Source organism: Leptopilina heterotoma, unplaced genomic scaffold (genome assembly GCF_015476425.1).
Source record: "Leptopilina heterotoma isolate Lh14 unplaced genomic scaffold, ASM1547642v1 Lhet_17, whole genome shotgun sequence".
In the NCBI taxonomy this organism is placed as follows: Eukaryota; Metazoa; Arthropoda; class Insecta; order Hymenoptera; family Figitidae; genus Leptopilina; species Leptopilina heterotoma.
Genome location: NW_025110886.1, coordinates 2,564,579 through 2,578,023, shown reverse-complemented (window position 1 = coordinate 2,578,023; position 13,445 = coordinate 2,564,579). Strand labels below are relative to the sequence as shown.

The 13,445-nt window shown below is 23.6% G+C and overlaps 2 protein-coding genes across 4 annotated transcripts in view; both read left to right on the top strand.

Annotated features, from left to right (window-relative positions):
- Positions 1–1,110, top strand: part of LOC122499638 (probable ATP-dependent RNA helicase DDX17) — a 44,439-nt gene extending 43,329 nt beyond the window's left edge. For both annotated transcript variants that reach the window (XM_043608089.1, XM_043608090.1), the window contains exon 8: positions 507–1,110. Coding sequence is in view for 1 of the 2 variants with exons in the window: in XM_043608090.1 (XP_043464025.1) it covers positions 507–544 (38 nt within the window). In the remaining variant the exon portion in view is untranslated. The remainder of the gene's footprint in view (positions 1–506) is intronic.
- Positions 1,111–4,263: 3,153 nt separating this feature from the next.
- The window catches only part of LOC122499640 (DEAD-box ATP-dependent RNA helicase 20-like), a 32,462-nt gene continuing 23,280 nt past the window's right edge, over positions 4,264–13,445 (top strand). Inside the window, exons 1-2 of one of the 2 annotated variants that reach the window (XM_043608092.1) lie at positions 4,264–4,415; positions 4,602–4,728. In XM_043608092.1, coding sequence (XP_043464027.1) covers positions 4,697–4,728 — 32 coding nt within the window. In that variant the 5' untranslated portion in view covers positions 4,264–4,415; positions 4,602–4,696. The remainder of the gene's footprint in view (positions 4,416–4,601; positions 4,729–13,445) is intronic. The other variant, XM_043608091.1, reaches the window with a different exon arrangement.

Sequence of the window (13,445 nt, the reverse complement as noted above, 5' to 3'; positions counted from 1 at the left end):
TTAAAAAAATTTGTAAATAAATGTAATAGAAAATTTTTTTAAGTAACTAATCATTTTTAGAGTGAATCAAAATTTTCTTTTTAGATCTCAAATCAAAGAACTCGGGTTCAGGGAAAAAGTAAAAATTTTGTCTGGAAATCAGGGAAAAAGAAAATTAATTTTTTGTGGCATCCCTGGAAAAATATCATGGAATATTGAATATAAATAAATGAAATAATTTGAATGTTTGCTTCATAAGGAAGCAAAATTTGCTTATCATAATGAGGGAGTAAAATGTTGATGAAATGAACAACTTGTTTGTGAATGTTGTAGCTAACAGTGACAAGTGCGTCTTTTCTTAAAATAGAAAAGCTCTTATGCTTTTGCATTGTTTCGTTATATTCGTTTATTCTTTTCAAAGAAATTAGTTTAAAAAAATGATTAACGGTTTTTAATAATTTTACCATTTAAATGTAAAATGAGAGTAAAAACTAATATTTATAATTCACGAAATTTAACGTTTACAGAGTTTATTGGCAAAAGCTACTGGAGCAGTGAAAGATGATCATCATCTATTGGGCGGTGAAAGTATTGTGAAAAATAACCACAATACAAAATGATAACATCGATAACATTTTTATACGTATAAAATGTTATTCGTAAAACAATTGTAAAAACATAAATATTGTAATTTTTCATTAAAATTTACATATGCCATGACGTAAAATCTGGGATTTTTCAAATAATTTGTACATTAAAAATAGCTTCACTATATATATTAAAATAGTTTTAATAGGAAGCTCTTCAATAATTGAATATTTTAATTCATCGATTACATTGTAATATTCATTCCTTTTTTTTATACGTAGGTACAGAAAATACTTTCTGTATTTTTGAAAGTAGAAACCATTATTGTACAGTATTTAAGAATAATAAGAATAATTTAGGAATAATTAAATTACATGACAACCATTTTTTTTATTTATTAGTTTAAATTGTCTCAAATGAGTGACTAATATTTTCTTCATTCTCCATTTACGAATACTTTGTGATTAAACTATGTGAGTAATATGACAAATTTTCATTTTTTGACGCGTCTTTCATTGTAATAAAATAATTTTAAATTAAAAACTAGTTATATTTTATTTATTTACCCATCACTATTCTTCATTATTATTTTTTTTACATATAATACTTTTTTAATCAACTCAACTTCAAAAGGTTTTAATTTAAAATTTTAGAAAATTTCAATTTTGAATGAATTTAATTAGAAATATTAAACAATACTTCAGATTTTTGGAAAAATTTTATTAATTCAAATTCTTATGAAATTAGTTTCACGAATACTGAAATTCTTCGCTGGAATTCAAATATTTTCAAAATCGACTATTTTAATAAAATTTCTCAAAAGAATTCAATTATTTTTATAAATAATAAAATTCTTTACAGAAATTCAATTATTATTTTTATAAAATGTAATAAAATTCGTTGCAAGAATTCAATTACTTTCATCATAAATAATAAAATACTTTTTATAAATTCAATTATTTTTAAAAATAATTAAATTCTTTTTAGGAATTGAATTATTTTTAGTACAATTTAAATAAATGTAATTATTCTTAAAAATTGTATTAAAATTCGTTAAAAGAATTTAATTATTTTAAAATTTGTTGATAAATTTCTTCATGAGAATTCAATTTTAAGAAACATTCAATTATTCAATAAATTATTTATTTTTGAATTCAAACAATTAAATTCTTGTAGAATTTTCTAATCAAAATTGCTTTAGAAATGAATTTCAGTTAAAATTTTAGATTATGTTCAAAATTTCAAAACTATCAATTATCTTCATAAATAATAAAATGCTTCTCCGAAATTCAATTATTTTCAAAAATGTTAATAACATTATTGGCAAAATTTCAATTATTTTCAAGATTCAAAAAAGTTGCATTATTTAAAAAATTTTTTGATAAAATTCTACTCAAACATGTTATTACTTTCATAGATAATATACCTAAAAATTTCACAAGAATTCTATTATTTTCAAATTTATAAATTTCTTCGCAATAATTTAATTATTTTCATAAATAATAAAACTCATCGCAGAACTTAATTTATTTTTAATATTTTAAATAAATTCCTCGAAAAATGTAATTATTTTCAAAAAATTTTTCCAAGAATTCAATTACATGTCACAAATAATGAAATTCTTTGCTGAAATTCAATTATTTTCAAAATCTACTCTTTTAATAAAATTTCTGAAAAGATGTCAATTATTTAGAAAAATGTAATAAAATTCGTTGCAAAAATTCAATTATTTTCCTAAATATTATAATTCTTCGAAAGAAATGTAATTAGCAATAATCAATTATTTTTAATAATTTTTGCAAAAGTTCCTTGAGAATTTTCAAATCTATTTGTTTTCGATTCTATTTTACGAAATTTCTATTATTCGTAGATTTTTTAATTAAATTTTTAAAAAATAAAAACTTGAAATAATTTTAAAAGAAAAATTCAATTAAACTTTTTCAAAGAAATTAATTCTACAGAGTTGTTAGTTTAAAGTATAAAAAATTTTAATTTTTAAATCAATTTTTATTAGAAAATTCTACGAGTATTCAATTATTTAAGCACAAAAGTAGATAATTTATTGAATAATTGAATTTTTTCGACGAATTTTAATAAAATTTTCAAGAATAATTACATTTATCGAGGAATTTGGTTAAAATTGTATTAAAAATAATTAAAATTCTATGATGAGATTTATTATTCATGAAAATAATTGAATCTCTGTAAAACTGAGAGTATTTAAGAGTTATTTAATGTTTGTTTGGAATGTTATCAAATTTTTTTTTAAATAATTGGATTTTATTATTTATAAAGATAATTAAAAATTTGCCAAGAGTTTTATTAAAATTTTTGAAAATAATTGAAATTTCTAGAAAAATTTTATTATTTATAAAGATAATTGAAATTTTGCCAAAAATTTTTGAAAATAATTGAATTTTGGAGAAGCATTTTATTAAAATTTTTGAAAGTAATTGATTTTTAGAGAAGAATATTATTAATTTATTTATAAAGTTGATTGAATTTTAGAGAAGAATTTTATTATTTATAAAGATAATTGAAAATTTGCCAAGAATTTTATTAAAATTTTTGAAAATAATTGAATTTTTGAGAAGATTTTTATCATTTTTAAAGATAATTGAAATTTTTATGAGAATTTAAAAAAATTTTTGAAGATAATTGAAATTTTGCCAAGAATTTTATTAAAATTTTACAAAATAATTAAATTTTAAAGAAGAATTTTATTATTTATAAAGATATAATTGAAAATTTGCCAAGAATTTTTAAAAAATTTTTGAAAATAATTGAATTTGGAGAAGATTTTTATTATTTATAAAGACAATTTCGTTTTGGAAGAAGAGTAAAAAATTTAATTTTCAACATTTTCAACAATTAAAATTTACATTTGATTAAAAATGACAATTTTCTGTCAATAAGAAGCAATACAGGTAACATAACCTAAAATTGATCAAATATTTCTTATTGACAAAAATTGTGTAATTTTTATTCAAATGCAACTATTATAATTGTTTAAAATGTTAAAAATTAAATTTTTTGCCCTCTTCCACTAAAACTAAATTAATTTAAAATTCAATTTGTCGTTTTCTGTTAAAATACAAAATTACGACTTGGATTAATTTTTCTTTTGACTGTCCGTCTTTTTTAATTTTTGTACAAAAATATTTAATAATAAGGACTAATAATCAATTACTGATACGATATTCAAGCCAAAAAATGTCTTTTGAACAAAAAATACATACATTTATTAAAGGGATTAAACTTATATTAGTCCTTATTATTAAATAAGAATTAAAGAAGAATCTGACGGACAGTCAAATGGAAAATTCAATTTATATTACTGATTTTGTTGCAAATTAAACTATAATTTAATTTTTTTTCTATAAGTATGTAAACTTTAAATAATCACTACGTAAGTCAGTGATAATCTGAATTAACCTTAAAGTACATTAAAAATAAGGTAAAATTCACGATTCACGTTTGCCGTGAGATTAAAATTGATAAATTTTAAAAATATTATTAAAGTGCGTAATAATAAATAATTATTTGAAAAAGTGAAAGATTAAAAAACTGATAGGAAGGGGAAAATGCAGGGGAAACTAAATTGTGGAAAAAGAAATAATCGATTTCTATGTAGCTTTTACCATTGGCAGAGACAATCTGTGTCAGATGAAAGCGAACGGCGATTGGTTGGCAGTGATCACGTGAAATCAGCGAATGTTCACGTGATGTAGAAAATCAGACGATGCCCACACAACAGTTGCTCGTCGGTGCCCGTTTCGTGTTTCCGTCTTCCCAGCGCTCTCTCAGTGCCTGTTAGCCATTGACGCTCTGTTCGCCGGGCTCTGTTGGTAAGTTTCAGCGACAATCTAATTTCCCCCATTCGTTTATATTTAATATAATACGTTCCACTATGCAATTGCACGGAAATATTACATAATATACAAGTTCTCCCAACAATTAATATATAAAAGAAAAAAAGGAATTTCAGTGAGAGAAGAATTTTGTCAGACTAGAAAATTTCACTCTGTTCCCAGGTTTGATTGGCACGGACGAATACAAAAAAAATTTCTAGCGAACAACGAGGAAATAGATCGAGAATCCTCGACAAACTTTTAAAGATCCGACCAACATGTACAGTAACGGATATTCCAATCAAACCTCGTAAGTAAAAATGCAATATTTGTTAAAATGCTCCTGCTTTAGTCCTCTTGCGATTCTTTCTCTCAAAAAGAAAGGATTCTGCTTGCGATCGATAATTGCTGGGTAGCTTACAATTGGAGTCCGCAGCCGTAATGATTCTAATGCGGCCATTTTGTGCAAACGTCGATACTTTGCAAAATTTTTCAACATTTTAATCCTGTCAACTGTTCACATTCTTTGCCGAGAAAATAATAAAGAAATTCATTCATTTTCATAATCCATTAATTAACCACCCGTGCATATTAGTGTCAATTAATATTCCAAATAAACCCTTTCAAACTTCTTTTTTTCTTACCGAATATTTTTACAATAAAAAAAGATATTTTATCATTTAACCTTGTCATTTAATTCGTGGAATTCGTGTGAAGGTGTAAAAAATTCCTTTTAATATAATTAACTCCAAACTTGTCTTGAGTTGCATAAGTTTTAAATAAATTTCGAGTGCTAGAGATTATAACTGTAATTTAAACAAATCTTTGGTACAGTTGTAAATTAGAATTTTTTTCTTCTATATTTGCATAGAAAAAAAGGCTTAATTTAGTGTAAATCGTAGTCTCGATGAAAATCGATTCATATTGACATTCACGTAATTTTTTGAAGCAAGTATTCGCTTTCATATTCAAGTAATCCATAAATTAGTTCTTTATTTATTTTCATGATTCATATCGTGTTTAATTTCAAATGCTGTGTCAAGTTCTTTCGGAAATGTTACAAAATACTTAACAGGGTTAATACAAGTCGGGGAATTTTCTTAAAAATAATATAAAATTTTTATAATTACTACGAAAGTTATAGTTTTGTGTTCAACAACATTTCAAAATCTTGAAAACCATCGATTCTTGTAGTCTTTTTTTTTCTTAATCACTCAAATTGGCATGATTTTTAAAAGGAAACATAAATTTTCTTTCTTTTTTTTCAGGCCTCGGATATTATAACATTTTCGACTATTTTCAAAAAATGCGACTTTTTTCGACTTATTTTCAAAAATTACGACTTTTTCGACTTTTCTTCCTAATATTGCAATAATTTTTAGTATAAAATGCAACTTATTTCGATTTTTATATATAGTGTGAAAAATAACTATAGACAAATCTTCAAAAAAAATTTTTTTAATAATTTGTCGAATTAAATTTTCAGTCTTTGATCAAAATTTTTGAAAATCAAATTTTGAAGAATTTTAATTGCAAATTTTGAAAATAATTGAAATTGAATTCCTCGGAAGAATTTAATTTTTAAAAATATTTTTAATATATTTCGAATAAATTCAATTATTTTCTAAAATCTTAATAAATCCTTCGCAATAATTCAATTATTTTTATAAATGGTAAAATTCTTTCCAAGAATTCAATTATTTTTATAAACAGTAAAATTCTTTGCAGGAATTCAATTATTTTCAAAACATTTTGAATTGAATTTCTCGGAAGAATTCAAATATTTCCATAAAATTCAATTATTTCCTAAAATTTTAATAATTTTTTCGAAACAATTCAACTATTTTTATAAATATTAAATAAATTTTTAAAATTTACAATAAAACAGAGTTTCAATAATTGAAATTTTGTAAAATTAAGGTGGTTAGTTCAAAATCAATGATAATAGAGAATTGCTTGAAAACTTCAGCAAAATTAATTAACATATTAATGCACATTATTGTTGAATCTAAGATTTTTTTATCGTACGGTTCTCGAGATATTGTCGTCCAAAATTTAGTATTTTTCTCAATGTTTGCATTGAGCTAATGGACACCGCGAACGAAAAACTGACTATTTGATATATATATATATATATATATATATATATATATATCACTTTATAACTTTTGATGCACAATAAGGATTCATCTCAAAATTAAAACAAAACTAATTTAATATTCAAAGATCAGAATACTTAAAACACTGTACAATTTATCGTTTAGTTACAGAGTATTTTTATTCCAAAAATTATAGTTAAATAAAAATTTTTTGTCATTTCGTTTGACATAGAGAATGTGGCAACGTCGCAACTGCCGCGGAGGAAATAGAGTAGCGCGAAAATTCAAACCAATTCAAGTATTTAGAAAATTTGTTTTATTCATCTTTGTCCAAAAAAATTAATGAATAAATTTTCCTAATATTTATTTACTTATTTACTTTTTTGAAACAATTCATCAACTTTCAATTACAAATTAAAGTTCAATTATTATATTTTCCAAATCATTAAACTCAATCAAATTTCGTTACTTATTTGTATTTAAAAAAGTAAATTAAAAACTAATTGTCAACACATGTATTATTGTTGACTCGCGATTAATATTGTGTGACATTTATCAAGGAAACACCAATAACACAGGTCAACAAAAAAAGACTTACTTTTTTTTTATGAGATAGCGGAATGGTTTCCTATGTATTTTTGGACGCTGAACACGATCCCGACTTCCAAAATTGCCCATCACGTCAGGATTTTGAGAAAAGTGGGGGGTAAAGACCCCAAAAACGCTTTTTTGAGGAATTTCAACATTTATTTTCTCTTTAACCTGACGTGCTAGAGACTTCCACAAGGTCTTAAATTAAAGCTTGTAATGTGCACTTAAAGACCAATATCCATAAAATAAAAAAAAATTAAAATTTTTTTCAAAAAATGGGATTGAAGACACCAAAAATTTGTGTTTTTGGATTGCTTTAATAGACTTTTTGCAATTGCTTGGATTCGCATGAAAATGGTTACTTGGGGTTTTTGGGGTCGCTGATTACGAATCCGATATTAGTTTGCAAAAATTAAAAATGGCGGATTCGTAATCAGCGACCCCAAAAACCTTGAAATAACAATTTTCAAGCGAATCCAAGCAATTCTTAATTCTTACATCTGCCATCTTGGTTTCGCCGTTTTAAATTTTTGCAAACAAATATTGGATTCGTAATCAGCGACCCCAAAAACCCCAAGTACCCATTTTCAAGCGAATCCAAGCGATTGCAAGAAGTCTATTAAAGCAATCCAAAAACACAAATTTTTGGTGTCTTCAACCCCATTTTTTGAAAAAAATTTTAATTTTTTTTTATTTTATGGATATTGGTCTTTAAGTGCACATTACAAGCTTTAATTTAAGACCTTGTGAAAGTCTCTAGCACGTCAGGTTAAAGAGAAAAGAAATGTTGAAAATCCTCAAAAAAGCGTTTTTGGGGTCTTTACCCCCACTTTTCTCAAAATCCTGACGTGATGGGCAATTTTGGAAGTCGGGATCGTGTTCAGCGTCCAAAAATACATAGGAAACCATTCCGCTATCTCATAAAAAAAAAGTAAGTCTTTTTTTGTTGACCTGTGTTATTGTGCGAGCATTATTGCAGAAAATCAGGTGTCGCATAGCGCGCTGGTTGTCAAAAAAGAGGTTATGTTTAGTATGCGTTGCGCAGTAAACGTATTTAAAAATCGCAATAATACTAACATGCAGTAAAAATTCTGCTACTAATATAGTTTTAAGTATTATTAATTGAAAATCAATAATATATGGGTAAATTAATATATTTTTCAAATAATAAAGTGTACTTCTTTGATTAGTAACACTGAAACGTGTATACTATAGTGAATATTGGAAATATCAATGGTTTTTAATATGTATTCATGACTGCCATATTTGATAATTTCACAGAATTCTGTCATAATATATTTCAAATTTAAATAAATAAATAAATAATTGTCGGAATGTACATTTTTATGAGCTATTCTATCAAGTAAGATTCAAAATAATTTTTGTAATTATTTTGAAAAAATTAGGCGTGTATTTCAAAATGAAAATAATAATTTTTTAAAAATCGCAATAATTGTGTCACTCGCAGGAATACCCACACTTACCCTATACTTTTTCTATAGATTCTTTGATGCTAAAATCCTAACAGAGAGCCTATTTATTGCTCGAGTCCGCCTGAATATTAGGCGGAGTCGACTGATATTCAGGCGGACCTCTTATACTTTTCGCTAGTATAAGTGCTTATGCTATATTCATAACCTCTACTCTATGCATTATTCGCAACAGATTTCTCTCCGTGTACGTATCAATTAAATACTAAATTGATATTACCTAGAAAAATTAAATTTTAATTTCAAATTAAATTATTACTGTTATTATTAAATAAATATTATTTTAAATTATTTAAATAATTTTGAAATTTTGTATTTAAATATGAAATAGGCATTAATAATAAATATAAATTCGATGGTCTCTTAAATTTCTTGATAATGTGCGATAACAGTTATCACCCAACAAATACGGCACTGACCGGTTTAAATGACGTGAAATTGGTAAACATTCATTTTCTAACAAATTTCCCTCTGTTCACAGGCACTTTTTTACAAAATATGACAACGTACATTTGTCACAAATGTTTTTAATTGTCTGAATTAAAAAGATTTTGTTAATCCATGCAGAGACACGGTTGCAGCATTGGAATTACCGTAGCAATGTAATGCGAATCATTTTGACAGCTGAGCCTTTATGCTCCCTGCATGCTTCTGCCCTCTACTGGCAAAATGGCTGTAACACACGTCTTGCCGCCTGTCATTACATTACTTTTGTAATTCCAATCCTGAAACCGCGTTTCTGCATGGATTAACAAAATCTTTTGAATTCAGACAATTAAAAACATTTGTGACAAATGTACGTTGTCAGATTTTGTAAAAAGTGCCTGTGAAGAGAGGGAAATTTGTTAGAAAATGAATGTTTACCAATTTTACGTCATTTCAAACAGGCAGTGCCGTTTATCTTGGGCGATAACTATAAGTTTCACATAACCTATAAATTTCAGAGACCATCGAACGTTATTAAATCGCAATTGATTTTCCATTTTGTCTTACTAATATTTTCACGTAGTTGCATTAAAATATTGATTATAATCATAAATCATCACGAAAATAAAATCAAGTTTACAAATTAGCATCAGCTGTACGTACATGCAGTGACTGCAGTGTTGCCACGTCTCTAACTACAAAACACTACGTTCTTCAAAACATTACTATTTTTTATTTAATTTTCTATTATTTACAAATTTATAAATCATAACTTAAAGAATAATATTTAAAAATGTGATTTTTTATTTTATATTATGATATTTATTTCTTTTTTGAACTTTTAGAAAAAAAATTTTACTTTTGACTAGCCTCCTGGAACTAAACACCTTAAATTGAAAATAATTGATTTTTTTCAAAGTGTTTGATAAAAATTTTTGAAAATAAACTTTAAACAGAATTTTAATTGTAAATTTTGAAAATAATTGATTTCTCAAAGATTTTAATGAAAAATCTTCAAGTGTAAATTTAAAAATGTTAATTAATGAAAATTGCTACAAAAAAATTATTAAAATATTTTTGAAAAATTAATTTTAAGAATTTCTTTATTATAATTTTTTGAAAATTAATAACTTAAAAAACATGGACAGTTAGAATCATTATAAAGAACTGAATTTTTGTATTCAAATAATAAATCTGTCAAATACACAGATTTATTTGACAAAAAATAATAATAATCTAAGAACTTTCGGAAAATTATTAAAGATAATTGATTTCGAGAAGAAGTTTGATAAAAAATTGTAGAAAATAATTGAATTTTAAGAGAATTAAAGTTGTAAATTTTAGAAGTTATTCAATTTCAGAAGGTTTTAAATAGAAATTTTTAAAATTTTATTCCCGTATAAAAACAAACAAGAAGTATTTAAATATTTATTTAACGAAATTATTCAATTTTTAATTATTTAAATTTAGAAATCAGTGAAAGATCAGAAGAATAAAAAATAAAATTTTTGTGACGACACTGAATTAAATAAACGACTTTTTTTCTATTTTAAATCGACTGAAGCGACTTTTTTGCACCTTAAAGTCGATCCGAGGCCTGATTTTTGTTGGAGAATTTTAGAAAATATTTCTTTGTATTTATTTATTAAATTTAAAAACATTAAAAAAATCAAATATAAATTTTAAAATAATTTCACAATCAACATTTTTAAATTTCACTTATTAAGGGGGGAGTCTGGTCAAATCGAGGGTTTTTTCCAAAGTGTTTTTTCTATAGATATAATATATTTTTATTAACTAAAATTTTTTTTACATTTAAGGGAACATATTCAAAAGAAAATTTAAACAAAAAAAATTAATTTAAATTTAAATATATATAGATATAGTAGTGACAAGTCAAAGGATCGTAAAAATCGGCGGGCGCTCTGGAGTTCACAAAAATGGTCTAAAACTTAAAATCGAAGAAGTTTTGGTTAATATATGATAGTAAAATGAGGATGAACCTTTAATATTTATGAATTTCTATTATAAAAAAGTCAGAGCACAAAGAATGAAAAAAAATTTTCACATTTTTTATTTTTCTCGCTATTTTTGCAAAAACAATTTTTTTTTACAAATTGAGGTTCATCCTCATTTTACTATCATACATTAACCAAAACTTCTTCGATTTTCAGTTTTAGACTATTTTTGTGAACTCCAGAGCGCCCGTCGATTTTTACGATCCTTTGACTTGTCACTACTATAAATATTTATATTTAAATTTAAATTAATTTTTTTTGTTTAAATTTTCGTTTGAATATGTTCCCTTAAATGTAAAAAAATTTTAGTTAATAAAAAAACCATCGATTTGACCAGACTCCCCCCTTAAGTACAAAATTAATTATTGTTTATATTTTCAAAAATTTCAATATAATTCTTCGCAAGAATTTAATTAATTTTATAAATAGTAAAATTTTTTGACAATATTTAATTATTTTTAACAAAATTTTAATAAAATTTCACGAAAGAATTCAATTATTTTTATAAATAGTACAATTCTTTGCAGGAATTCAATTATTTCCTAAAATTTTAATAAATTCTTCGAAACAATTCAACTATTTTAATAAATTAATACTAAAATTCTTTGCAGAAATGAAATTATTTTTAATTCAATTGAAATAAAATGACATGAAAGAATATCAACAATATTTTCAAAAATTTCCATAAAATTCCATTTCAACAAGAATTTAAAATTCTCTAAAAATAATTCAATTATTCTCAAAATATTTTTAAAAAAATTCTTATTATGAAAATTAAATTACTTTCAATGCAATGTTTAAATATATTCGTAAATATATTATTATCAAATATTTCCATAAAATTCTTCAAAACAATTCAATTTTTCCTAAAATTTAAATAAATTCTTCGATCAATTCAATTATTTTTATAAATAGTAAAATTCTTCGCAAGAATTAAATTATTTTTATAAATAATAAAATTCTTCTCAGGAATTCAATTCTTTTCAGTACAATTTTAATAAAATTCTTCTTCATAAAATACAATTGCTTTCAAAATTTTCAATTAAAATTATTTAAAAAAAACTCTATTATTTTAAAAAAATTCAAAGAAATTATTTAATAGAATTTAATTAGGATTTTTGAAAATTCTAATAAAATTCATCGCGAGAATTAATTATTATTTTCATAAATAAAAAAATTCTTTGAAGGAATTCTATTAATCTCTTGAAATATTTTGATAAGATTCTTTGCAAGAATTCAATGATTTTCAATACATTAATTTTAAAATTGAAAATATTTAAAAAGAAAAATTTTAAAACAAGTTAGGAAACAAAAAAGCAATCAACAACTAACTTTAAACTGCGAACAGATTACCGGAATACAATGTTTGTTAATATAGAAGATAGAAGAAGATTCTGAAAAATTAGGTTTTTTAAACTTTAATTATTTGTCTTATTTTTAAGATATTTAATTAATTTTCACCTATTCTGTAAATTTTTCAAATCATTTGTGATCGCCTTTATAGGAATTTTTTCTTAAAGAAATTTCAATTTTTCTAAAAAAAATGTTTTATAAATATTAATTTTTTGAAGATTTTTGAATAAAAAAGTGATGCAAATTATTATTTCTTTTTTTTCAAAGAAGAACAGAATTTTGTTAAGAAATTGTGATTAGAAATAAGAATTTTGCAAAAAATGTTCTTTTTTTTAAAAAGAAACTCAAAATTTTGTGAACAGAATTGTGATTGTGATTGAGAAACAGAAAATATGCAAAATAGTTTCTATTTCCAAAATTCTTAATTTTGTTAACAATTTTCTAACTTTTATCAAAATTATAGAGTTTCACAAATTTCAGGAAAATAAATAGGTATTAGAAATCATAATTTTTAGAAAAAAAAATTGTTTAAATCAAAACTTGTTAGAAACATTTTTTTTAGAAAACAGATTTTATTAGAAATCGCTTTTTTAGACAAAAAGGATTAGAAAATAGTTTTTTTTTTAAAAAGTGACTACCTACCGAAATTTTTATTGATCTCAAAATGAATTAATTAAACGGTAAGAATGACTTATATATTGAAAATTGCATAAATAATAAAAATTAGTATAGGTTAACAGAAAAATTAAAAAAATTTGTTTTTATATCTTGAAAACCTTGCAAGCGCCATAAATTATTTTTCAAACTGTTAGACATTCTGCAAATGTTAATTCTGTAAGAATTATCTAATTTTTGTTCTAACTGAACAGTTAATATTTTTTATCGGGATCAAGAAAATAGTTAAAATTCAGTTTAGAAATAGAAAAAAAAGGTTTAAACAATTTCTAATCTGTGTTGTGAATTTAAAATCGATGTAAGAAAATTAAAAAAAAACCTTTAACGAAGTAGTTTTCTAATATCAATCGAAATGATATGGTTCAATAAGTTTGC